At 40.8% G+C, this 27,460-nt stretch overlaps 1 protein-coding gene across 1 annotated transcript; it reads left to right on the forward strand.

Annotated features, from left to right (window-relative positions):
* Positions 1-26,519, forward strand: YY1 (YY1 transcription factor). The gene is made up of 5 exons (XM_075503577.1): positions 1-928; positions 10,655-10,817; positions 20,547-20,607; positions 23,055-23,213; positions 24,342-26,519. The coding sequence occupies exons 1-5, from the start codon at positions 232-234 to the stop codon at positions 24,522-24,524; spliced, it is 1,263 nt and encodes a 420-aa protein (XP_075359692.1). The 5' UTR covers positions 1-231; the 3' UTR covers positions 24,525-26,519.
* The last annotated feature ends 941 nt before the right edge of the window (positions 26,520-27,460 follow it).

Here is a 27,460-nt window from a genome sequence, read left to right on the forward strand (position 1 = left end):
GGGTCCGTCTCGGCGGCAGCAGCGGAAGTCTCGCGAGGGAGCGTAGCCGGGATTTGGCGGCTGGCTGGCTGCCTCCCTCTCGCTGGCTGCGAGGAGCTGGTGTTTGTGTGGAAGGGGGAGGAGGAGGAGAAGGAGGGGAAGCGAGAGGAGCCCGAGCCCCACCATCCGCCGAGGGGAGCGGACGGGAGCCCCCTCGCCGCCCGCGGAGCTCTCTCCCCCCCTCGCCCCGCCATGGCCTCGGGAGACACCCTGTACATCGCCACGGACGGCTCGGAGATGCCGGCCGAGATCGTGGAGCTGCACGAGATCGAGGTGGAGACCATCCCGGTGGAGACCATCGAGACCACCGTGGTGGGCGGCGAGGAGGACGAGGAAGAGGAGGACGAGGACGAGTGCTGCGAGGAGTGCGGCCCGCACCACCCGCCCCATCACTACCACCACCACCAGCCCATGATCGCGCTGCAGCCGCTGGTCTCGGACGGGGACCCTAGCGGGGCGGGCGGCGGCGCGGCCGGCGGCGGCGGGGGACAGCTCCATCTGCACCACCACCACCAGGAGGTGATCCTGGTGCAGACCCGCGAGGAGGTGGTAGGGGGAGACGACTCGGACGGACTGCGGGCCGACGACGGCTTCGAGGACCAGATCCTCATCCCGGTGCCGGCCCCCGCCGGGGAGGACGAGTACATCGAGCAGACCCTGGTCACCGTGGCCGCCGCCGGCAGCAAGAGCGGAGGCGGCGGCTCCTCCTCGGCCGGCGGAGGAGGCCGCGTTAAGAAGGGCGGCAGCGGCAAGAAGAGCAGCAAGAAGAGTTACCTGAGCGGGGGAGGCGGCGGCGGGGCCGAGGGCGGCGGCGGCAGGAAATGGGAGCAGAAGCAGGTGCAGATCAAGACCCTGGAGGGGGAGTTCTCGGTCACCATGTGGGCCTCGGGTAAGTGCGCGCCGGACCCCTCCCTCCCCGGGCCCCAGGCCCCGCCGGCGGCTGCCCGGCTCAGCTCGGACAGTTTTGTTTTGAAGGGAGGCCATGTTTTGATGTGTGTGATGGGCGCCGCCATGTTCATCGCCAGGGCAAGTATGGCGGCTCCCCGAAAAGATGGCGGGGTCTGCGCTGCTGCCGCCGCTGCTCCTGCCCGGCTCCGGCGGGGGGAAGGAAAGATGGCGGCGGCCGCCAAGATGGCGGCGGCTGAGGGGGGTGCGAGAGGGAGGGAGGCAGCGCGCCGCTGGCTCCAGGACTAGGCCGCAATGGCGTAGTTTCTGCAGCAGGGGGAGGCGGGGTGTGCGGGCGGGCACAGGGTGCGGGGCGAACCCAGCCTCCTCGCTTCTCCCCCCGTCCCCGCCCCGCCGCTGCCGCCGCCGCTCCCCGCGGCGCCCCGCCGCTCGCTCCACGCCTGCCCCTCGCCCTCCCCTCCCCCGGCCGCCGCCCCCCGCGCCTCCCGGCGCCCTCTGTCCTCCTTCTCCTCCCGTTCCCCGGCCCGCCGCCGGCCCGCGTCCCCTCCCCGGCCGCCGCTGCCTTGCCGGCTCCCCGCCTGCCGCTCCTCTCCCTCCCGCCCCGCGCTGCCGCCGCCGCGCACCCGCGGCCCCATTGGGCCGCATTTTAATGCCGAACGCGGGCGGCGGCCCCGGATGAGGCGTGTGCTCCGGGCCGTGACCGTTATGTGGGGGGGAGAACCGCCCGCCCCGGCGCCGCCCGCCCCGCCGGCTCTCCCCGGCCCGGGGACGGCGATCTCCCCGAAATACCGTTTTACAGCTCGCCCGGTGGGGGTGGGCCCGGGGGCCGCCCGGCACCGGCCCGCCGGGCCGCTGCGGTAGCCAGGCGGGGTGTGGGTGGGGCCTTCCCGCCCGAAGCCAGCGGTGCCGGCGAGGGGGAAGCACCTCTTCGCCGCCGCGGGGGCTGCCCGCGCCTCTCGCCGGCTTCGGAGGGGGCGGCCGCAACCAACCGGCCCTTCAGAAATCCCCTGGTCGGGGGCCAGGGGCTGACAGCCGAGAGGCAGACCTCCGTCCCGGGGAGCTGCGGGGAGGGAAGGAGCAATTCCTAGCTGACGCTCGGAGACCGTTCAGCTTTTCCTCGGCTAGGTCTAAAGCTTTAAATAGGCTTTTTAACTAGGCGCAGAGAGTCCGCCTTGTGTGAGATGGTGTATGGTTTTTGAGGAGTTGGATTTTTTTTGTGGGAGTGTCTCTTAAAGGGAATAAAATCTTGTGAAGGTGTTTAGTATCTGCAGGACTGGGAATAAACCTGACATGCGCCTGCCCTTCCCACTTATTTTATCTGCCACGATTTTCTGATTCTTTCCTTTAAAATACAGGGGGCGGTGGGGTGGAAGGAGTCTTTTTAGTCAGCAGAAAAGTGTTACTTGTGGCACATAGGGTTTTTTGTTTAATTTTTTTTTTTTTTTACAAAAAATGTATTGCTGGAAGCTAGGCTGTGTAGTCAAAGTTCTGTGCTGAAGTTATGCAAGTGTGAAAACGAGTGGTCAAATAATATCGATTCATGTAATATTTAAATTGGTGTGTGGTCTTTGAGTAGTAGGCTGGTAATCCCTCTTGCATATCATAATTTTTGTGCTCTTGAATTTTTGAAGAGTCTAGTAAGATAAAGATCCTCTTTAAGCTTCTGATGTAGTCTAAAATGTTTGCTCTCTGTGATGTTCGTGAATGACCAGTAGTTTTTAGAAAGGGGAGTGTTGAAGGAAAAGTGTATTGAATGACTGAATTCTTGTCTGAAAAGATGGAAAGAATGGTGATTCTGATTTTTACTCCCTTTTGAAATATAGGTGATTACTTAGCAAGTTTGATAGAGTGTATGACACTTCTGGCATATAGTCTTTGACAGCCCCATGAGTCCGATCAAAGTTCCCTGCTTCTTGATGAACCAAGAACTTTAATTCAAGAGTTTCCCAAATACGGTTTAGTAGAATAGGGTTCTATAGTAGAATGGGGTTCTATATGTTCTTGTGTATCATTGTATGAAACCTGAATTAAATCCACTTGCTGGCTTTTTTTTTCTTAGAATTGACCGTCCTAGAAAAAAAAAGATAATAGAAACTAATGTAGTCTTCTGGTTTGTGAAAGCTACTGAAGATAGCTGAATGCAAGTGGATGTATGACTCATGAGCTGGCAGAATACAGGACCTCACTGAGATCAACTGACAATTTTGAGCATGCATTTGCACTCTGAAATTCGGAGTGCCTGATAGGATGCTTTCTTAGGGCTTCTGCGTGCTGATTATTACTTGACTGAAGTGAAGCATGTGTATAATCAATACACTTGATTCTCTTCCCGCGTACACAGCTTTTACATCAGGGTAGTCCTATTGATTTCAGTGGTTTTATTCTTTATGAGCATGACCATGCAAGCTCAGTGGGAATGATAGCCACTTGTAATTTACTGGAGATTGAATTGCATTGCTACATTCAACTCAATTATATCCATGATGCAGAATACCTATTCTGACTTGAGTTCTAATACCAAAAAGCCCCCCAAAAGCAAAACCACAAAATATATAGGGGAAAGAAAAGTATTAAAGTTTGACCTCCCCTCCCTGCATGCACACCTATACACACACACACACACACACACACACACCCCCCAGGCTTCAAACAGCCTTTGGTAATAACCTGCTCAGTTAAGAGTGTTATAAGTTTTACTGAGCCTATTAGATAGGCTTTTATGCCTCTTACACAGCTTATTGAATGTTATAGAAGTGGTCTGAAGTGGTCAAATGCTGAGGCTTCATTGTCTGTTTTCTGGAATCTTAGAGGGGGAACAGTTGCCAGAAAAATCCAAAAGAAGCAAAACTGGGGGAAAAAAAAACCCAACCCAGAACAAACTACTGGCTTGCAAAAGGGTAGTTGTACTAAAGTTCCCCTGCAGAATCAGGCATACTTTATTTTGAACAAAGATAGTAGTTTTTTCTCTGTATTTTGACATAATTAAAGACTTGCTTGCACACTGATGTAATTGACCGTTTGGTTTAAATGCTTAGCAAAAAGTTTATCAAAAGACGAATAGTAAATGAGCCCATGCATCAAGATAAAACAATGAGCCCTATATTGCTGTTCATGGGTATTTGAATTGGGAACAAGGGCACTTTGCTCACCACAGTGTGGGAAGACAATGTGAATTAGTTACTTGTTACTGTTTTCTAGTGCTGCTATATTAGCTTGTACACAGGTGGTACCAAATTTAGTCAATCATAAATCTTTGTTCATAAGTGAGTATAACATGCCTGGTAGCACCTCTTGAAATGTGTAGAAATAATCTGTGAAATATATAGCAATGTAATTAAAGGGGGCTACTCAATCCTTGTCTTGTTACGTGGTTACTTAGAAGTGGCAGTACTGTTGTTGGCAACGGTTTAGACTTACCATAACTTCTCTTATCACCTTGGTATCTATGGTGATATCAAATTTGTGACCCATGATTACTTTAAAGTGTTTAGTTTGAAACAGGAGTGCTTTGTTCTAGTTCAGATTAGCTTTCCAGATCTTCAGAATGGAATTATTTGTCTTTCTTCACATGTGAAAATAGGAGCTGAACAAAGGCGTTCTATTTTCTGAAAGGGTTGAAGAGGTGTATATGGTGGATATTTTACTCATGTTCCTGTAGTGTGTTTTCTCTATATTGTCTAATATCTATCCTCATTATTTTCATTGGGGTATCCTGTCATGGATTTAGAAAATTGTATGTAGTTAATGGTGCTCTTAAAGTGAGACACCCGGATTTGTACTAGGAAAGTTTGTTTTTGTGAGGTGGAATTTACTTGTGCCTTTGCTAGATTCAACTCATCCTCTTTAGTGACTGTCTCCAGGTTGGGTACACAATAGTGATGGAGGAGGGGAAGGGTCATTAGAAATCACTTGGTCAGATTGCACTTGCAGACTGATTCTTAGATGCAGGAGCATTTGGGAGGGTGGTGCTGAAATGCTGGCTCCACCAAATGCTGAAATTTCAAGCAGCTGGGGCTTAACTTTGAAGGGGAAAAATGTATTGGTGTAAGTATGTCTGCTTCTAGGTAATGACTCTTGACTCTGTCAAGCTTTCAAACCTGAAATAGATGTTGGCTTAAACTATTATTGCTAGCATAGATAGTCTTCAAGCTTAGTGCTGAAATAGGACAACCAAACTAATCATTGCCCACAGATGTTAAACTGCTCATTCCTAGATGGGAAAGACAAAGATGCAGAAGTTATGTGTGTGGTTTGGAAATGATTCTTGATAACCCAGGAAGCCTGTGCTGTGGACCCATATTTGGAAACTCAGGGGGGTTCCTGTTGGGTTTCTAGAAGGTTCTTCAAAACTTCTTAAAAAAACTTTCAATGTCTTAAAAAAAAAAAAAAAGAAGCATTTTCATTTGACTTTACCAGGTTGCAGGGGTGAGAAAAATAATCATCTGCTGTCTGACCAGTTGTCTTACATAGTCTAAATGATAGACTAGTAGCTTAGTTCAGTTGTGGGCCTGTGTCAAGGTTGGCCAAAATTCTTTGCGGTGACAGATAGGTCAGCTTCTTATATGAAAATTTTTCATGATGGAGGCAGAAAGTCGTTGTCTGGTTCCTTTAAAATACTAAGATGATAATCTGTTTCTGACTCTGATTAAGACAACACTATAGGCTTTTGGTATCCATAAGCATTTAGTCTGCCCTGACATTTTTGCCAGTGAACATTAGAGGATAAGTAGATCTTTTCCTGCAGCTGTTTTAAATATCTTTTCAGTTTTGAAAGTGAAATACATGAATGTGGTTCATCACTTAAAATGTCTCAAGTTGCCTCTTAGCCTGCCTTCAAACTAGAATCCTCTAACTTGCTATTGGATCCTTCCCTGAGAGGTCCATGTCATTTGTATGCTGATGATTCAGAAGGTCATAGTGCTTCGGCACAGTGTCTCGCAGATTTTGAAGTCAGATGATGACTATTGATATATGCAGTGTTTTTGTCAGTTCATGTCTCAGTGGTGTGAAATAAGAGATGGGTGACACGGGGAAAGAAGAACCTGTTCTCAGTCTGCATGCAAGGCACATCAGAGGGAAAGTAACCTAGCAGCCAATTAGGTTAAAAAATGACATACTGTGCAAAATGGAATTTAACATTCAGAAGTGTCTGCTAAATAACTGTATTATTTAACAAGCTAATTATGGTTCTTTGCTTCCAAACATGACCAATGAACTAATTTGCCTAAGGAGATTGCAATGTGGTAGCAATAACCAAGCTGTTACCACAGTGCCTTGGTACTGCACAGTTGCTGAATACATCCTTTATCATGTAATTGCATTTCAGCTGTTCCTAAAAACAAATGTGTTTAACTGTGTGATCATAAAAAGAAAATTTAAGCTTAAATGTTGTTCATCCATTTAGTTGGTAAGCAGAATGTCTTTTAACTTGGTACCTTGGGGAGGAAGCTATAGGATTAGGTCTCATTACCTTGCTACCAAGTGTACCTTCTGAGTTCCCTTTTGCATTCCTTATTTTCCACAGGGGAAAACCGGTTGAGTAACAATGTGTTCTCCCTGCTCTGTAATAGAGGAGGAGGATGGCTCAGAGAATTAGGGATCTAGAAGTGGAGTATGATGGCTAAAATCAAGAAAAACTGAGGCAGAAGTACTGACAGAGCTGTTGGGTTGGGAGTTAAGGGGGTCATTTTATAAAGCTGGGGAGTTCCAGAGATGTCAGCTGGAGCTACCTACTATTCTAGAAATGCATGAAATAACGGGGTTCTGAGGTGGATGGATTTTCTGTGCAACAGAAGGGCTGCAAGAGATGCAGAAAGCATGGTAATAAGAGCAAAAGGTAATCAATAAAGTCTTGGGAAACAGATTCTACCATGTTTTGTCAGTGATCTGTTACATGGAATCTGCGGTTACTAGTTTATAAACCAGTAATCTGGCTTCTTTTTACTTCAGTTGGTACTTGGGCTTGGTACTCTTAAAACTTCTGGCTATTTCACTAGTAGAAATATATTTTAAGTAGTAGTCAAAAGATATGGCTGGCTAAAATGCTAAACTTTCACTAATTTTAGTAAAAAAAGTTTGACTGACTTGCTTTGAAGTGCAGAAGTGACACCATTTCAAGATGTGTATTGCATGTATATAGGGCATGAGAGGAGTGCAGATGGAAAGACACTGAACATGAAGGTTTGTTTGGGTATGTCCTAAACAGGTACCTAGAACAACCCAATTTAGACTAGGTATCTATCTTAATGTAATTGGGTGTAGAAGGATGTTGGGGAGTATCTGTGGTGTCTCTAACAAATTGGTATTTTACAGCTTTATGAGCTATGCTGGGCATAGCTATTGCAGTGACTGGTAGTGCATGTTTTTGTGAAGATAAAGTGATTAACTAATTGACATGCATTCAGATCTTCAATATCTTTCAGAAGATGGGACTAAAATCATGTTCCAACTTCCTTACAGAAAGCTGCATTAGATCTATAAGAATAGTGCTAAATACACACTTAAGCAGACTGCCTTGTATTTGAGTCTGCTGTACTCTCAAGTGGCTTTAAGGGACAGAACAAAGCAGATCAGATGGTATATAGTAGTTAATTTCCTTTTCCTGACTGGCTCCGTGGCTTTGTCCATATTTAGCTTGTATGGGTGGCATCCAGATTAGCTTGGCATGGGCATAAACTGCATGGGGTTACTATGCCTTATTTGCACTGTACTTCTCCAGAGGTGTCATTAGAACTTCAGGGTTGTGGCTCTGTGTTTTGCTTTGCTTTGGATGCATTATGTTTGATTCTCTCATGCTTCATGAGAGGAAAAGGGGGGGGAGGAGTAGTTTGGATGTAGTGGGCACCAGGACTTGCTTAAAGGCAGAAAACATCAAGCAGTCAACTTGCCCTGTTTGCAATGAGAATATTGGTTAACTTGTCAGCCTGAGTGAAAGTTTGCTTGGACTTTAGCCTCCAAACTTTGAGCTGCCTAGTCCAGGTTGGTAGGGGATCACAAATAAACTTGTTATAAATTTGTGCATAGAGGACATTGGTAAAGTTCTTCCAAACTTCTTCCAAATAAGTGTGTGGGTTTTTTTGTGCGTTGTTTTTGTTTTGTTTTCCCAATGAGTTGATAATGTCATAGGGTGGTTTGTAACTAGGATGGTCTGGATACTAAAGAGCTACTGAAGTCTGCTGCTACTTTTGAAAAGGTATTTTACTTTTGGTGTGAATCAGGTCTTCTATCTTGAAGGACGTTAGCCTGACATAACACTTTGAGGTAAATGTTTTGTATGTTGTTGTTTTAGTCTGTTTTGGTTTAAATTAGTTTTTAAAACTGCAGGTATGTGCTGCTGTAGACATACATTTTTTGGTACAGGAAAATTTGATTGTTTTTTATTTTCACATAACTGTCAATATATTAAGGGATACTTTCTCTTATTTTTCTACTGTATCAAAGCACTATGTTCATAGTTTTTCATGTTTTACTCCAATAGACTGTGGAATTGAATAGCTGTGGAATTGATTTCTGTTTGCGGGCTTTTGGGAAGTAAAGGCACTGAAGGCTGACTTTCAGTTTGGCCATCAAATGGCAAGAAAACATTGTGGAATAGCAAGCCTTTACGCTAGGGAAGGAAAGAAGATCTTAAAGAATGTATACAAAATTTCCCTGTTGACTCATGCATCTGCTCTGAGGCAGGAAATGAAAACTTGTTTCTGTTATGAATGTCATCAAACAGTCAAACTGGAAGTGCTGGGTAGCTGTTGAAATGGGTATGTTGAAGGCAGCTGATCTCATTCTAGTCTACAGCATGGAGAAGGCATCGCTTCTAGCTTTCCAGAAATTCTATGTTCTTCTGAGCTTCATAAGGTCTTTTCTGTCTGTGTAGGCAATGCTAAATATCTTTTCTCAAGCTTCTGTTTGGAAGAACAAATTGTTGCCAAATTGGGGGTTTATTGACTTGAGTTTGTAACTCCTGCAGGTGCCGTAAAACTTAATGTATAATCCTTGCTTAAGGTAAATTCACTTGCTTTCTTTAAAGCACTGGTAAAGACTGAAAGGTAGTGTGGTGAATGGAAAACTAGAGTAGAAGAAAAAAATTGTCCAAATAGTCAATTTTGTAGTTTATTCCCAGTTTAATGCTGCAGATAGTATTTTCTTATTAACACTCCTGTCTTTGCAGTGTTGGAGTCTATTTTCCTCTTTCACCATGGAACATATACATGAACTGCTATTTGATCTGGTAGATCAGATTAAACCCCAAACTAGCAGTAACATTTCTAGAAATAGCTCAGTGGCAAACATTAAAAGCAGGCATTACAAATTGAATAGAAATTTGTCCTTAGTATATTTCTTTTATTTGCATGTGTCTTTTGTCCTCTCTTTCCTAACCTAAGTTACTGAGTAATGAGTAATGTTATTGCCTGTGTTTCTGTTTAGGAAAAAAAAAACCAAAACATTGCCTCATTTGTTTCCTGCATTATGTTTTCCTTCTTTTTTTTAAATTGGGGAAATACTATTTCTGTCCTACCACCTTCTATTTCCATTCCTTAAATACTACCTGTAAAATAAAACTTCCTGTTATTTTTGTAAATACTTTGACTTTACAAGCCCTTTGTGTATAAAGTGATTTGCCGAATCTGCTCCCTGTACACAGGGTAAGAGACGTAATGTAGTGGCAAGTTTATTAAAACTTAGCTGAGTAGTTACAACCATATATACATCTGTTGTCCTAGGTGTATTTGAGGGTGGTAAACAGGATTGGTGCTGGTGCGAGCACTGCACTGAGGAACATAGGTGGATGTTTCCATTTTCTGTCGTCTTTTTTGTGTCTCTCTGGTTCCTGTTATAAAATAGCAAGAGGAGAGAGAAAACATTGTGTCTTGGCATATTGTAAGGTGAGCAGACAGCCACAGCAGGTCTTTCACCTGATTTCACTCCAGTCCTTGAGAACAAATCCATAGGAGGAGCTCTAGAGCAGATAAAATAGCGGTATCTTAACTGGCATGCAGATCAAGGCTCTGAATGATCCCTTTAGGTAGTAGAGTGGGAAAGAGCTTAGGCTGGCCTCTGCCATGGAAGGAAGAAGCCCCCTTGGGAGGGAGACATGCTGTTTAGTTTTTTTGTTTTCTTTCAGACCTGTCTGCAAGTGTTGAAAAACTTTAATTTTTATGGGCAGGTGCTGAAGCCCATTAGCAGTTATTTTTAGATTTCTTGTCCCTCTGTGACACTTCTGTTGGAGGTCAAGGAAGTCTGAAGACTCTGAAGTAAAGATCAGTAGTCCTAATGTCTTAGGGTAAGTATCTGCCACTCCTGATAGGCTTGCGTGGTTACTGACTGCTGTTGAGATCCAAAGTGGGTATGGTGGAGGTTAGTCTTGAAGAGATTAAGGGAATTAAATATTTAGGCATTGTTTCAGGAAAAGTGCACTATCTTTCAAATGCAGCCAACATTCATAGGATTGTTCTACTTATTTCCTTATTTGTTTGTGTTTAAGTAGATATGTGACTTCTGCTTTTTTTTTCTCACTCCCTGTGTTCTCTGTGTTCTTCATGCTGTAACTGTATGGATGTCTTTTCGCTCTTTACAATTAGCGTGGAAATCTGGAAGTGCAGTGTATTCTTTTAAGTGTGCAGCAACAATGAATTTGTATTGAGATGCAGCCTAATAACTTATACGCTGTTTTGATCTTTAGTATGTATTGAATTCAGTATTTTGTGTATTTCAGATGATAAAAAAGATATTGACCATGAAACAGTGGTGGAAGAACAGATCATTGGAGAGAATTCTCCTCCAGATTACTCAGAGTACATGACAGGGAAGAAACTTCCTCCTGGTGGAATACCTGGCATTGACCTCTCAGACCCCAAACAACTGGCTGAATTTGCTAGGTAAGTAGGAAGAAAGGATCTTTAAACTAAAATGGTTTTCTTTTCACTGGTTTAATTATGAAACTGTTAGGCAAAATAAATGGTAGATTTATTATGGCTTACTGTTCCATTTAATCATCTTCTGAAACAAGGGATTTAATTCAGAACAGAGTAGCTGATACCATGTTAAAATAACTGGGTTTTATATTCAGCAGTGACTTCTTCAATGACTTCTTGTCTGTAGTTCTTGTTGGGTAAGGCAGGACCTAAATACATTGATAGACTGCATCTTTGACATGACAGGACGTGTCTTTCATGTGAGTAGCCTTAGATTCTTCAGCACCAAAGGATCTGATAAGTGAAATGCTGTATTCAGGTTGTTCAATACAAAAAAGCTAGACTACAATATTTAGTTTGTAAAGCCACTTACTGTTCTCTTTCACCTGCTTCTTACTTCTTAAGCTCTAGGTCTTACACTTCTTTTTAATGGAGTCCTGTGTCTTGCACTTTCAAGTGCCACTGATAATGGCAGTTTCACAATTGGTAACTATACTGCTTGGATTTTCCTCTAGTGAATCAGAATTGTCACTCGTTTACATACCAATACGTTGACCTGAGTTACAAGGTGACTTTTACTTTCAAATAGAGGTGAAGCTCTTGTTCTGCTGTGGAAGTACTGAAAGTGTCATGTGTCTCTTCCCTTCCCCCCGCCTCCGCGGAGCCCCTGGCCCTGGTACCGAGTGCTCAGGGCGGCCGGTGGCCACCAGAGGGCAACCGTGAGGTCACCAGAGGAGCCTGCTTCGGCACCTGGAAGCTGTGGCATTAGGGTTGCCTTTGCAGCGTTTCCTTGGCCCCCTTCTTTGTGTGCATGTGCCTGTAATTACCAAAGGCATACTCATCCACTCAGTGCATGGGCAGCGTTAATGCTGGTGTCTCCAAATATTTGAGCACAACTGTTAGCTTCCTGCAGCTGCTGTAATCAGTTTTGCCTGTGTTGAAAGCAAAACATATGTATGAAGCTACGCTCATTTTCATTTCTTTACCAGCTGGATATTCTTCAGAGCTCTGGTGCACGATTCTGACACTTAGAGCAGGTGGATGATCAGATATTGTTACTTTTACTTCCTGGGTCAGCTAGTAGAGGGAGAAGTATACTTTTTTTTTTTTTTTAAATCAATGGGTTTTTCAGCTAGTTGCTAGATGGCAGGGACTGTTGAGACAAGTTCTGGTCTGGCTTCTTGGTTAGGTGGATCTTGGTGTTCAGTGTATGCATCTACTCTTGTTTCACCTCTTTGATCGTGCTGCTTTTTACAAGCTTGTTCTGTTACACTTCAGTGTGTTTGTACCAGAGGATTGCCAGCACAGCCTCATCCCACAATTATTTTCAGTAAAGCCATGAACTATGGATTTTGAAGGCTCCTAGTAAGGTAGTTTTGCTGGGCTTGCTCCCTGCTTCAGGCTGTCTGATCTGGAAATGTATAAAAACACATCACAAACAACTGAAAATGGGGTTTTATCTAAAGTGGTGGGTGGCTCTAGCTATTGATACTGTTGTTGCTTGTTTTACTATTGTTGATCAAAATGCTTGTGTTTTCCTCCGAGACCTGCTGAAAGGTTAATACAATTTTTTGTGAAAGCAAATGTTTAAGTGATGCTCTGAGTGTACATAGCATTTTAATTCTAAAATGTTACTTACATATTTCTGCTCATCATGTGCTTAGAATGGTATTCTCAGTTATTTTAAAACATGCTGAAACCTTTGGTTCTATTAAACGTTTAAGTACTGAATAGCTATCTTTTGTTAGGAAGTTTAAATAGTTTCTCATAGGGTTTTCTCCATGGAAATACTGAATATTTTTCTCTAGATTGGTTTGAACACTTGAAATGGCTGCCTGGATTTGGGCTTCTTGAAATGACCAGATTGCTTCTATCAGATCTGTCTGCATATTTTTTAATATTGTAAAATGTACTGCATCTTTGGGTTTTAGTTAGTTTTCTGTTGAGAAAATAGTGGCAGCTGGCAGTAATTTAAAATTACCACTTTTTATTCATGGTGGAATGTTCTAGGAAGTTCTAGAGCTAGAATTTGTAGCAGATGATGGATGGATTGAGTTCTATGTATACAGTCTCTTTTCTGTTAATGTATTTCTGTACAGTACATAAAATGTAATCCACTTCAGTCATAAGACAAATATATGGTGGTAGAGTAAGCAACTTGGGGGGACATCACCTTTAGCAATATCCTCAAGTTGCCCAAAACCTGTGAAGAATTGTTCTGGTAGCTTAATTGTAGATACGTGAAAACTTCAAGCATTTTCTGTTGCTTGGTCAGAATTGAAGACTGTGAAACTTTTTTTTTTTTTTTTTTTTTAAGACAAGAGTAAAACCCAACCAAAAAAAAAACACCCAAAAAAACCCCCCAACAAACCAACAACAACAACCAAACAAAAAACCCCAAAACAAAACCCCGAAAAAACCTGTGTTAGTAGTATGTTAGATCTTAAATGATTGTGTATAGCTGAGGCTGAAGAATATGGGTGTATTAGAATTTGAATATTGCTTCTTAAGGTCTTGGTGGTCTTGCAGTGTAGCATGTTGAAGCGATTCCATTTAGCTAATAACATGAACTCAAGCACTGATATCTATAAAACTATTTTTATACTGATCAATTGTCTTGTTATCTAGATTGCTGTGTGCACTATCACTAGAAACCTTGCATAGCAAACTGGAAGAAAAAACTGGGTTTACATATACTGGAATTGGGTTTGGAGGTCCTAGGAATACAGTTAGGTATTTAGAATTCATGCTAAAATAATGTGTTTATTTAGTGTAAAGTTCTCTGAAAGTTTCAAGCATTGCTCATTACTTTACAGTTCAGAATTTTGAAATTCTCAGTAGCTGTATTCTGAAAACTTTAAGCAGCAGCTGAAGTTGCAACTGTTCTTTTAAACTTACTAAGTAGCTTCACATGCACTGAGTAAGGTGTTGAGTAACAAATTTGTATTTTGATGACTTGAAAAAAGAATTGTGCACAGTCCACATACAAGAAAGCATAAACTGGCTAGTAAAACTGTATACTAAGTGTATTTTGTGCAGTTGAGAGCACTTTGGGTTGCTTTCCTGTTTTCATTAAGGTAGTTGGAAGAATCTCACTATACACTTGTAGATCAAAACTAGGCTAGATTCGCTGTTTATAATCATGCAGCTTATTTTGATTAAGGATAAATTGACTGAGACGTTTGCATTGATTCTTAGGAACAAAGTTCTGAGGTTAAGTTTAAACAGGCAAAGGTTGAATTCTAGTGGTAGCAGATTTCAGGCAAGGTTCTGGAGGTTCTGATCATGGTCTGGTTAGTGTGAGGTAAGGCAGGGGTGGACTTGATGCTTGAAGTCCTCTGTGGCTCTGCAGCCCTTAAAAAAAAAAAAAAATTACAGCTGTAGTAATTCAGCAGTTGCAATGGACACCACTGCTGCGCAGCGGCTAGGTGGCACTAGCAGAGCGAGCAGTTATATTGTTTCTTGTGATAAATTGTCTTCACAGCTTTTTTTTTTAGTGCATTTGTCATTGAGTCATGTAGCAGGAATCCGGATCCTTTAACTGGAACTCTTATAGTTTTTCCTGGAAAGGCTTTTATACATTCTAAAACTATTGAAAACACTGAATAAACAAGCTGTGTCAGAGCATCAAGATGTGTTCAGTAATGCATAGAGGAATGACCATAAATGACCATAAATTATACCTGGTTGGGCAATTTAGCACCTTTTATAAATTATTTCATTCTGTTGTAGGAATCATGTATTTTCTCTAGTACACTTCAAAAATGCAATTAAAAAGAAAAAAAATGTTGATTTCTCTTATGCAATCATATCAGAATGTGAAACATTAGTTGTGAATGATTTGCTCAGATATGTAACCTAATAAATTACCACGTTTCCATTTGATACCTTTGGGACACTGGAAGTCCCTTCAAGTGAAATAAAATGTTTCATCCAAGTCTACATTGATTACAAGTAATTCTCTAGTTAGCTGTGAAGAAGTCGTAACTGCTTGGTAGTAAAAGCGTGGGGAAGTAGCAGACATATTTCTAGTTGGTGCATACAGCAAATCCCCTCAAAGCCACTAAAAAGTAGATCCCTGATTCCCCTCTCCCTCCCTCTTACCCGCCAGGCAGATACATGACTGGCTAAAGATAGCAGAATACAGACATCAGTAAAACTAAGAAATAAGAGGGGAAGATGCGATAGCTGGGAAATTGGCACAGTAATGGGTCCTAGTGGTAAAAACTTTACTCTCCATGGCTTTATCATCTGCTCTTCTTAGTACCTTTTCTGAAGGAGAGCCATTGTAAGGACTGCCCTTCTTTTCTATCCACTTTCCAAAATGGATAGAAAACAAAGGAGAGGAAACTGCATTAGAGTTTGAAATTGGACACCCTTCTTAAAAGTGACAAAGCATTCTGGTCACCTAGATTTATGACTTGGGCCTCTTTATAAGGTATATGCTTTTGTACTGGTTTGTTCTTGTTACAGAGAAGCTTAAAGGGCAGTAAAATGACAATTGCTTTACCCAAAGTGTTCTTCTGGGGGAGGGCGAATCTCTTGCTCTGTACCACACTGCAAAGGTCACTCTCTCTGCTTATACATATCATATTCTTCATAACTGGAACAAAACCAGTAATTATTTTTGCCAGGGCCTTGGAGTGAAGAACTTTTTCTTTTTATGAAGTTTTCCTACCTAACGGTGACCAAAGCATGTTAAGACACTGGCTGTGGGCTCTTTGGTTGTAGATAGATTCCTAGGACGCCTTGCAACCACTTCCCTTTTGTCTATTTATCCAAAAGCCAGTCTAGCCAGTTTCAGGAGTTCCTCAGCACAAATCAGTTCTTGCAGCAGCATAGGGCCATGACACTCATGTTATTTCTGCCTCAGCAGGACAGTACAAGGGGAATGGCAGAGTGAGGGAACAGATCAGAAGTGGCAGCGACACTACTGATAGAGAATAATTTCCTTCTCTTCTAACTATTCTTAGGGATGTGGTCATCAGCACAAATGAATGTCACAGCTGGTCATCAGAGATCTCTAGGATGTGTCAAAGGAGTTGCCTGAGAGAGAGTAATACTGGTTAGGTTAGATATATGTATAGAGGGAGAAGAAAGCATATGGGAACATGGAAGTTTAACAGCAGCAAAAAAGGGAGCTATTGGAACAAGGAGGAAATTGTATACTGTTAATTGTTTTTGACTTACAGATTTCCTTTATTCCTAGCCTTAACTCTGTTTTTGTGGCGAACTTCTAAAATTGGATCTATCTCCAAGACAAAAGGTTGTGGAGATTGTGGGGTGGGGGTTGGTTCTGTCAAGATACAGTTCTTTCAGTTCAGCTGGGTGGTTGGAGGTAGTTATTACTTTCTGATATTGCACAGTGACAGAGCTGCTTGCTTTATTTTGAGGAACTGAGTGGTTTACCTGTGATTTCACTCAATCTTCTTTATGCATGGATAAGAGAGTGTGCTTTTATGGAGCTTTTTCTGCGAAGCTATTTGGTTGCACACCTTCCTGCTCCTTCTGCTGTCCCCCATTCCCTCCTTCCACCCACCCAAGACAAGTTAATAGATTTAGCCTTTAATCTTAGTGTCCTAGTGCCTTGATCCAAAGGTACATTTGCTAGTTTTTCGCAGTTAGCTAGTCTGCAGTTGCTACTACTTGGCATGGCCCATATAAACTCACTGCAGAAATGAAAATTCTGGTCTTGCCATGTAAATTGACTTTCTGCAAAGGCAGCCGTTTCAGAAATTTCACCCAGGTATTAATGTGTGTGTGTATAGTTGCTTTAAATAGTGGTATGTGTTAGAGTTCTGTTTTTGATTAATGTTTCAGGCTAAGAAAACTTGGACGGAGCTGGTAGAGATGCTCTACTGGGTGGGAGCCAAAAGTCTTAACCACCAGCAAGAGCTACCTGCAACAGTGTAATTAAGACCAACAGCCCAGGTTCTAGTCTGGTCTCCTTTTGCAGAAAGTTAATTTTAAAGTAAGACCAAAATCTTTTTTCTAATACATTTGACTATGTAAGTCTTTAAATTCTTCTTTGAGTGATTGCCCATATGGATTCTACAGCCTTCTGAGCAAGACGACATTTTTGACAAAATTATCTGTTGTAGCTGTGCCTGTGGTGTTTGTGCCCTCATGCCTTTAATCCAAGTGTATGAAGGGCCCAGCAGCTTTTTGCTGCCTGTGGCACTGAGATATAACCTGGACACCATTTGCTGCCTCTTCCTGTTGAAGTGTCTGCTTCTATTTTGTTGAATAGCTTGGTTGCCTATGGAACCCTGTGCTTATGCACAGTCTTGTTCTGCGTTTTAAGCTTAAGTTGCCCACTTCCCATACTTCCAGGAGAAATGAAAAGATTTAAAATCTTCCCCTTTATTAGGTAAACTTTGTTGTAATTTTGTAGTCAGTAGAGACTGAATGTTTTTACGTTCAAGTATACTGCTGGGCTGATACTCCTGACTTTAGAAACAAAGCTTGAAAATTAAAAAGTCAGCTTATTCCAGAATGGACACTCAGAACATTAGGTGCCTGCTCAGATACTGAACTGGAAAATGTAAGGTATATGTTGAAGCTCCAGTCTGTCCCATGTCTGACCATCCAGTTCTGCTGCGATTTGTTCCTCAAGCTTCCTGACTACACTGATCTAGAAGCTTCCTGACTACACTGGCCAGGGTATTTTCCCTCTCACTTGACTTCAACAGCCTGTTACAGATGATATTGCTGCAGCATTTCTTTCTCAAAGATTGACTTAATACCAGAGGCAAGACACGAGTTACGAATAGGATTTAGCATGATGATCAGTGGGATCTTATGCCAAGTGTAAAGAATGCAAGCACTTCCCACTAAAGATGTTTACCACATCTCCTGTTAGTGATTCCTTTTTTGTCTAGTCTCTCCCTTTACAGGTGGTCAGTTACAACTTCAGAACTATGGTGTTTTTACTTGTCCTGATGATGTCACGGTCACAGATTTTGAGCCTGGGAGTTTTTTGCTTTGTTTTTTTTGGGGCTGAGGGAATGACTCGGCCAACAAGTCAACAAGTTGATAGAGTTAGAAGTAAAGGAGGTGCTTTTGGCACCAGCTTTGTCCCCTAGGTGTGTTTGTTATCTAACAGCATTAAACTATGGCACTGTGTTCTCTCATTTCCTGTGTTGTCAAAGCGTTCTTCTGTGTGTCCCTTTTGGCTTTCTATTACTGTAACAAAGCTTTTGTGTGTGTGTGTGTTTTCCTATAGCCTTGGTACCTGTAGCACTGTCAGTCTAGAACATCACTGGAGAGTGTAGTCAGTCAGTTAATCCCAATCACTTGTTTGGATTGAGGTATTTAATACTTTACTCAGAGGCATATAAATTAAATTTAATCAATAAGGTCATCTGAGCTGGTCTGTAGTCTTGGAAAAATAAAACTTACCAGGAAGATTAAGATAATAAAGAGGGTGGTCTACAGGAACAGATATAGTTTGCTGCGTTCAGGATGTCTCTGCCCTTAAATTGATGAAATTTTTAGGTATGCTGCTGGCAATAGTGCAAGAGGAACTTCATCAACACAAATACCTCACAGCTGTCTTCTAGGAGCTGTTAGTATCTGTAAACCAGAGGATTGTTGCATACATCTGCACTACTGAGAGGAGTCAGATTGTTTCTGAGGGACAAATGATAGCCCACAGAGCCATAGGAGACTTCTCCATCACATTGGAAGTTGTAAGATTTTTCTGGACCTAGTCTTCAGCTTCCATATTTTTGTCTCATCTGTATTTTTAACCCTGCAGGAGACTGCGGTGTTCTTTAGTTAGCACTGTGCATATTCAGTGTAGTTTGGAGATGCTGAGCTAGCAGGAGTTTCCTAAATGTCCACTTAGAGAAAAGAACAAATGCAGCCTCTAAATCCTTGGGTTTTAATGTTGTGTCTGTGAAGTGGCTAACTTTAAAATGCCTTAGTCCGTACGTGATCATTTGAACTGTGCTACATCTGCACTACTGAGAGGAGTCAGATTGTTTCTGAGGGACAAATGATAGCCCACAGAGCCATAGGAGACTTCTCCATCACATTGGAAGTTGTAAGATTTTTCTGGACCTAGTCTTCAGGAATTCTGAGGGAGGTTTTTCACTGCTCTTGCCTTAATTCAGCCTCACAAGGCCTTCCATTCCTGTCCTCTCATCTGTCCACGTGAAGGAGGCAGGTGAAACAGCAGATTTAAGCCTTATGCATAGAAATGTTACAGTATCAAAGACTGGACCCTGCCTGGAAGGAAACAAATGCTTACGTGGTCAAACTGGAGAGATTTTAGCTTATTTTCCCTACAGTTCTTGGGAATTGTTTTGTATGTTTAGAAGTTGCTGTTTAGCCAGTCTCAGATCAATTATTAAAAAAGCATGTTAAAAAAAAAATACATGTATGCACTACTTGGAAATCTCTTCCGCCAACCCTGTTCTTCCATATCTGTTTCCAGGAACTGAACTCATGGGGATTAAAACTGTCTTGGATAGCAAAAGACTCCTCTCCTCCTTAACATTAAGAATAGTGTTTCTGATAATTTTAATTCTTTTGTTAAATTTAAGCCACTCATCTCTGTTTAATTGAGACTAGAGAGAACGCCAGAAAATCTTTTGTTTAACTTAAGGATATGATATGTAGCTATTTCATCATACAGAACTATCTTGTATTGTCTTACCAGGAAAAGTCATGCAGGAACTCACATAAACAGACTGGCTTCCCTTCTACAGCAAGGTTTTGGAATGCACAAAATCTCATTACTTATCTAAGTGAATCCCTAGCTCCATGAGGTGCATTTATTTACACATACCTACCTCCACTATAAGGTGGAGATAAACCATTTCTCTTTGACTTTTTGAAGACAGCACTACAGGTTTGAGAAATAAAGATAGGTGAAAGGGCAGTGCACTTCCCCGGAATAGTGTCCACACAGCTGACAGTTCTCTGACATTCAGAGAGGTGGTTGTTACAGCAGGACTGTTCTAACATTGTTGTCTACAGGGAGTCTTATTGTATTTGAAACACCTAACATATGCAAGCAATAGTTTGCTGGGCTCCTTATGTAGTCAGTGGAAGAATGGTGCCCATAAAGTAGTGGTGAAGATCCTTATCAGTGACCAAGAGTAAACAGATGATTGCTTGTCAGTTGCCAAGAGCGGAATCCATGTGTACAGTAGCTTAAAGTAAGAATAATTGCAGTTTCTGTGGATGTCTACATTGTCTATGTAGATTCCACAACTTGCCTGCCTTCCCTGCTTCTGTAGAGTTTTCTTCTGAAGTCTTGTGTGGTAAAAATACTGAAGAATGATTGAGGCTACTCAGTCCTTCATGTCCTGCTGCAGGGATGCAGAGGAAGTGACGATAAATAGGGCACATGGGTACTGGCCCAGCAAAACCAGAGTTTTCAGACAAAACCTCCTAACTAAAATCAGTATAGGTCAGAAAAACCCCCTCTATTTCCACATATTCAAAGGACTAGGAAAGTAGTATTAAATGTCTTATTCTGTATTTGAGAGGTCCTTCTGGAAAAGCTGAACTTTCCAAATGCCAAATTATACTCTTAATATTATTATGAAGGTTTTGAAAACTGAGTACTACTGATGCACGTAATACTATAAAATAAATGTGTGCATTATGTAGGCAGTTATGGGAGAAGAGCTGTCTACTAATGTTTTTTCTACTAATGCATTTTTTTTTTTTATCTTTAAGAATGAAACCAAGAAAAATTAAAGAAGATGATGCTCCACGAACGATAGCTTGTCCTCACAAAGTAAGTGAAGTGCTCAGCTTCTGAATAGGTAGCAATTTGTAGGCCAGAATTTTGTATTGATGTTTTCTCTGGAGAATGAATAACTAAAATATCTTACTGTTAATAGACTACACTCAGTTAACTGTATTTTAGTTATCATTCTTTAGAGGCTTCCTTAAAAACCTTTCACTTGAATAATATATTATTCCCGTTCCTTGTCTTAAGGTTAGTGCATCCCTAATCTTCTGGTAACCATGATGCACAGTCCCTAACATGCTGGTTTTACTGTTGTGATTTCCTGCCACCCAAGATTACATACTTGAAAGAATGTTCTGAAAGCTGTTCAAAGTACGTTCCTAAGATCTATATATCCTCTGCTTGGAAACTATGACAGATTTGGAGTCTAGATCAGGAATCAGCAATTTATGGTGCAAATGCCAAGGTCAGCATTATTGGAAGACTTTAAATTACATTCTGCAGAGCTGGAAGGTACAGCATCTTGAAAGAGAGAGAGAGGCATCTTACAGATATGATTCTGATCCACCGGGATCAGAGGCAGGGAAGCCTCTGTCTTGACTAAATGTTGCCAGTCACCGAGATTGGTAGCATCCAGCTTTACTGCAGCTTTTGTTAGCTAACAGAAAGTTAGTTTTCTGTTAACTAACAGAAAGTCCGTAGTGAAAAGACAAATACAATCTTGCTGACTTCTGGTCTAGAAAAGTGTGAGCCTAAGCAAATAGTCAGGGCAGATAGCTAACAGTACACATTAGAGAGCATGAATAGAAGGCTTCTTTCTGACAGCCATAGTCAGAAAGATTCCTCTTTGTGCTTATATTGATTTCCAATTCTTCACATTCTACAAGTGTCATGTTTTTATTATGGTATAGTATGGGGAGATACCGGAACAGTTACTCCTTACAATACTGAGGAATGCTGCCTTCATTTCTTTAATTTACTTTTTCATGGCCTCAACTTCATCTAAATGGGGAAAAAAAGAATATTCTGTCCTTCCATTTTCTCTCTTCTAGTGTTTCTAGGCTTTGTGCATTTATGACTTCAGTTTAAAAAATAAGAATAGTGTAGAATAGGTGACTGCTCCTCTGAGGCAAGCAGGGGCTTTGAAAGAAATGCAAAAAAAGTTGATGGTAGTTTATTTTGGGGCTGCTTTGCCCCACCTGGTTCTGTTATGTGCAATGAATGGTGGCACAACACTTCTTAAATCAGCCAAAGAAATTCCAGTGCCTGAAGAGAGAACTCTTCTTGAAAGGGGCATTTCCCCCTTTTTTTTAAGAAATAAGGCATATTTAAATGTGGTTATTAGTTTTGAAAAAAATAATTTCCAAATAGGAGGCCGGGAGAATTTAAGAGTAGCAATTGATTGTTCCTTTAGGTTCTGTTGTTGAATTTTATGCCTCATAACACAGTGATGTTGGTAGACTAGTTTTACCTAAGTTGAAACAGCATCACTTGGAGTACAGATAGAATTTACAGTTGTTAATAGGATTTTATGAGGGATTTTGAACCTTGAGGAAGACATTCATAAAACATTTGACAGATGTCTATTGAGTGTCACTAAAAGGTGAAAAAAGCTATAGAAAGATTGGGTAAAGACAGCCACAGGTCGCTGCTTGCTTAAGTTTACTCTGGAATCAAAAGTAGTATTCCTGTGCCGATGAAGTATGGACCCCAGATTAAGACTTCTGATGCTGTACCTGAGTTAATGTATCTTTTGCTTTTAGGTTGAGTTGGCACTAACTCAGAGATTCTCCTACCTTATTCAGGTGCCCAGTATCACTTTGTACGTAACTGTAGAAGCAGTGGCAGTCTCTTTATGTCTCAACGTGGTAGTGATCAATCTGCTAACTGCCAGTTTGGGCAGAGTAGTTTCTGTAAGCTGTGACGTGCTGGAAAGCCTCTTGCTCCATTTCTTCTCAGGAATGAGAAGGAAGAGGACAGAATGTTGGGAGATGGGGTGGTGCACATACAAATTGGTACTAGAGAGTAATCTGTGGTATGTTAGAGACTATATCATATATTATATTACTGTAGTGCTCAGAATATACCATAGGTATCCATGAACTATCATTCTGTCTTTTGGGGTTTTTTTTCCCCTGAAACTGTAAGTGCTTTTGTTTGGTTTATTCATTTGCTTCTATCAGAGCTGCATCTTCTTCATGAGACTGTCCTATAATTCATTTGACTGCACATGATTCCTAATACTAAACGAGGAGAGGGTTTGGGGTTTTTTTGTTTGGGTTGGGTTTTGTTTTTTCCCCCCAGCTTTTCAAATGATCAGTTTTCTTGGTATTGCTTTTTAAAAATAAATGTAAGGGGTCTCCTTTTCAGCGCCAACTTTTAAGAAAGTATTCAGGATATAAGAGCATTTTAAATGCTTGTACTGTAGCAGATAAAACTGTCTTTATCAGAACTAGCTTATCTACTAATTGAGTTTCACTGTTCTTTTTAAGGGCTGCACAAAGATGTTCAGGGACAACTCTGCCATGAGGAAGCATCTGCACACTCATGGCCCTCGAGTACACGTATGTGCAGAATGTGGCAAGGCCTTTGTGGAGAGCTCAAAACTAAAGCGACATCAGCTAGTTCATACCGGAGAGAAACCCTTTCAGGTATTGTTAACCTCCAGACAGAAGTACCACAATTTATTTGGTAAACATGTGTAGACTGTAACTGTAACCTAGCTTCTATGTGACTTTGAGGATATTATGTTTTTTTCTAAAATCAGATGAGGCACTGAATGATCACCTTAAAAATTGTAAGTTCCCTTAAGCTAATTAGGCTATCGTTTAACTATTTCCATGGACTTTTGTTAGAAATTAGCACATTTTGTGTACATGGGAGATACCTTCCAAAATATAATGTGAAGTTACCCACTTTAAAAATGAAGTCTGCAGTTACTACTGAATGAGGAAAATGTCTCTTTCTCCTCCTCATCTTTTCAACTTAGTACTTGTGGACAACTGAGACTTGGGGCTGTTTGCTCAGTTGACTCATGATACTAATCTTCAGTAGCAGCATTAATCAGTTTTCAGAAAAAAGATGGTAGTCACTGAATCTCTTTCATATCAAGTCACGTGAGCTTCTGCCACCAGAGGTCCCCTGCCTACTTCATATTATACTCCTTATAAATCTTCTTTATAGGTATTCATAGTCTTGAGCATATCTGCATTCTCCAGTACACATTTAAGATACGTATTTTTTGTTGATTTTTTTTTTAATTAATTATTTCAGAAACCTGACTTACAATCTTCAGGCATTCACTTAGATGTGTATGCTGCAGCTGCTGTGTTTTAAATAAGTGTTTGCCACTAAACATTCTGGCTTTTGTATTCTGAGTCCATCTTAAAAGTAAAGCTGGTAAAATGAGCAAATCTTTGCAAGTTATCACCAAAAGAGGGAAATTCTGATGTGAAACACTGTTTCTGTTTTCTAGTACAGCATAGCAAAATACTGTTTCATATGCAGAGAATGTGTTTTTAGTGAAAGCATTTGCTTGCAAGCTGGAAGTTATTTCCCTCTTTGAAGATAGATATACTACTGTGGTAAACCAACTTGAAGTATTCATTTTATTTTTTAAATACAGTTTAAAAGTGATGCTCACAGCTTCACCTATAATAGTCTTCAGCATCTAGCTTCATGTATGTACAGTCTAGGGATTTAAGGAATACTGTTCTATCAGTGATTGAAATGAATACTACTTTTGTTAGCTAATGGAGTATGTCTTTTCCTTTCAACAGTGTACGTTTGAAGGATGTGGAAAGCGTTTTTCACTGGACTTCAATTTACGCACACATGTGCGAATTCATACTGGCGACAGGCCCTATGTTTGCCCATTTGACGGCTGCAATAAGAAGTTTGCGCAATCAACTAACCTGAAATCTCACATCTTAACACACGCTAAGGCCAAAAACAACCAGTGAAAGTTGGAGGAGAAAGTTCTTGAACTCTAAGCATCTTACAGGAGTATGAATTGGAAATAAATATGCCTCCCCTTTGTATATTGTTTCTAGGAAAGAATTTTAAAAAAAGAACCCTACAAACCTAAAGGACGTGTTTTGATAAGTAGTAAATAAAAAGAAAAAAAAACCCACAAAAAAAACTTTAAGGTGACGTTGCTAAGATGCTCTACCTTGCTCTGTAATCCCGTTTCAAGAACACGGTGTTTTGTAAAGTGTGGCCCCAACTGAAGGGGGTCAGTTCATGAACTTGCATCAAAAAAGACAATTCTTTATACAACAGTGCTAAAATTGGACTTCTTTTCACATTCTTATAAATATGAAGCTCACCTGTTGCTTACAATTTTTTTAATTTTGTATTTTCCAAGTGTGCATATTGTACACTTTTTGGGGATATGCGTAGTAATGCTATGTGTGATTTTTCTGGAGGTTGATAACTTTGCTTGCGGTAGATTTTCTTTAAAAGAATGGGCAGTTACATGCATACTTCAAAAGTATTTTCCTGTAAAGAAAAAAAGTTATATAGGTTTTGTTTGCTATCTTAATTTTGGTTGTATTCTTTGATGTTAACACATTTTGTATAATTGTATCGTATAGCTGTAATGAAATCATGTAGTATCAAATATTAGATGTGATTTAATAGTGTTAATCAATTTAAACCCATTTTAGTCACTTTTTTTGGAGAAATACTGCCAGATGCTGATGTTCAGTGTAATTTCTTTGCCTGTTCAGTTACGGAAAGTGGTGCTCAGTTGTAGAATGTATTGTACAGGCACTGACCTTTTATTAACACCTGATAATATGTACATCCCATGTAATAGAAAGGGCAACAATAAAACAGTGGTCCTAAAGAAAGAATATGGCAGAAAATGATCTGTAAGCACAGTCTATTTTTTTTTGTTGTCCAGAGCAGTCCTAGTTCCTCTTGACCACCCAGAAATTGGAAGCTAAATAAACTCAAGTTTCCTTTACTTTGCATTCAATTACAATGATTTGTGATGAAATTACATAATGCCACGTCAGGTGGTATACCTAGACAGAATTGGTGACTGTAATTCTGTTTTTGAGTGACTTAGACTTCCATTAACTGGAACGGTGGATTTGGAGACTTGGCAGTGTAGTGGGGAGTTGTCAGTGTGCCTGGACAGCAACTAGGTAAAACAGTACAGTAAATAACTAAATGGGCACCTTTGTTTAGTCAAGGTAAGGAATCTTGGAGGTTTATATGCAATAACAATGGAAAGTGGGGGAACGGTAGGATTTGAGTAGTTGTACCAGGAAAAAAAGAAAATTGTCTTTTTCTTTTGGCTAACTTGTTTGAGTATAATGATGAAAATTCTTGGAACCTCATTGGACACCTTTTACTTCAAAACAGGAACTCGGAGTTCTCAGAGAACTTGATGGAGTTTTGATGGTCTAACTAAAAGTGGTTACTACTCATTTGTTCAAGTGTTCAAAGTAAGAAATTTGCAGATACTAGGGTAAAATGTGACAGATTAATAAATATAAGAATATGCACAGAAATGCATAAGTATTATTTTTTAGAGGGATGTGACATTTTAATATAGTAAAAACTGTTGTTAATTTTTCTGAATTCTGTTCTTACAAGGTTCATAAAATTTTTCATTGGTAATACTATAAAACTTACTTTTGAGTCCAGTTTTGGTGGTAGTGGAAAAAACATGGGCAATAACGAAACTACACTGAAGAGCAAGGGAATTTCCATCCGTACGTACATAATCTGAACACTGCAGCTCTAGTCTGAGGTTATTAGGGGTAGAAAGAAAGATGGGGCATTTAATTGTAAAGTATGCATTAGAATTTTGGCAGTATTTTTTTATATAAGTTCTTGAACAGGACAATATACTGAAACTTGTATAGTTATAGTTAAATTAAATTCTGTATACAGTTAAATTAGTGTCTATTCTTTTTGGAAGGAAATAAAATCAGTTCAGTCTAGTTCTAATTGACCTTACATTTTTTCTTAAACAGTATATATGGTGGTGTTAGGCTTGCGCAGAAGTTTGCTTTCCGATGTCATAAAGTGGTACCCGTTTTATTGAATTGCAAGGTAAAGTGATTCCTTGATGGTGTCAGTACTTCATCCTTGAACATACATTTGAGACTGAATTATTTATGTTAAATATTGATTTGAGGATTAACTGGGAACTGAAACTTGTATTGCCCCTAGTTATATTGCATCTGATTACAGAGAGAGATCTGAAAAATTTTCATTTAGGCCTCAAATCAGTAGCATTCGATACACTCCTGAGTGTAAGTAGCAACACTTAGTAGCATGAAAGATCTTGCTTTGTAACTAGTTAATTACATATTGGGTATGAATAAATACTTGCATTGAGCAGCTTCTGTAAGTTATTTAAGCTTTTAAAGTATAATTGGCACATCTTGTTCTTAAAACATTGTGCTTAGTTGATTCCAGAGTTTTCTTTATGGATTTTCAGTGAAGAAGTTACAGACTTTGAGAATAGCAACAGAGTTGACTTTGAAACCACCATTGTCAGCCTACTATCGACAAGTTCCTGCATTATACCACCAATTTGTGAGCAAGTTCAGGTAAGGGGAGGAGAGTCTGAGGGGTGGGGGAAATGTAGGCAGTGGTTTTAAAGCTGGCAAAATATTTAAGTGCTTACTCATCATGCCTGTTCTACTGCTCATTTGATCTTACATTTCGTATTGCCTTATCTGGTTCTCCTGCTGTCGAAATGGAAGGAGACGAATGCTGTAGCTGTGTATCTTTTGGACTCAGACCATTTTTTAAAAGGTAGAACTGACTATATAGACTTTCCTAGCTGTGTCTATCTCTGGTCTGCCAGTAGCAGTAGGTCCTGCTTTAAATACAGGACAAAACGAACTTAAATACCTATTGCTTCTGGAGATTG

Source organism: Mycteria americana, chromosome 5, assembly GCF_035582795.1.
Source record: "Mycteria americana isolate JAX WOST 10 ecotype Jacksonville Zoo and Gardens chromosome 5, USCA_MyAme_1.0, whole genome shotgun sequence".
In the NCBI taxonomy this organism is placed as follows: domain Eukaryota; kingdom Metazoa; phylum Chordata; class Aves; order Ciconiiformes; family Ciconiidae; genus Mycteria; species Mycteria americana.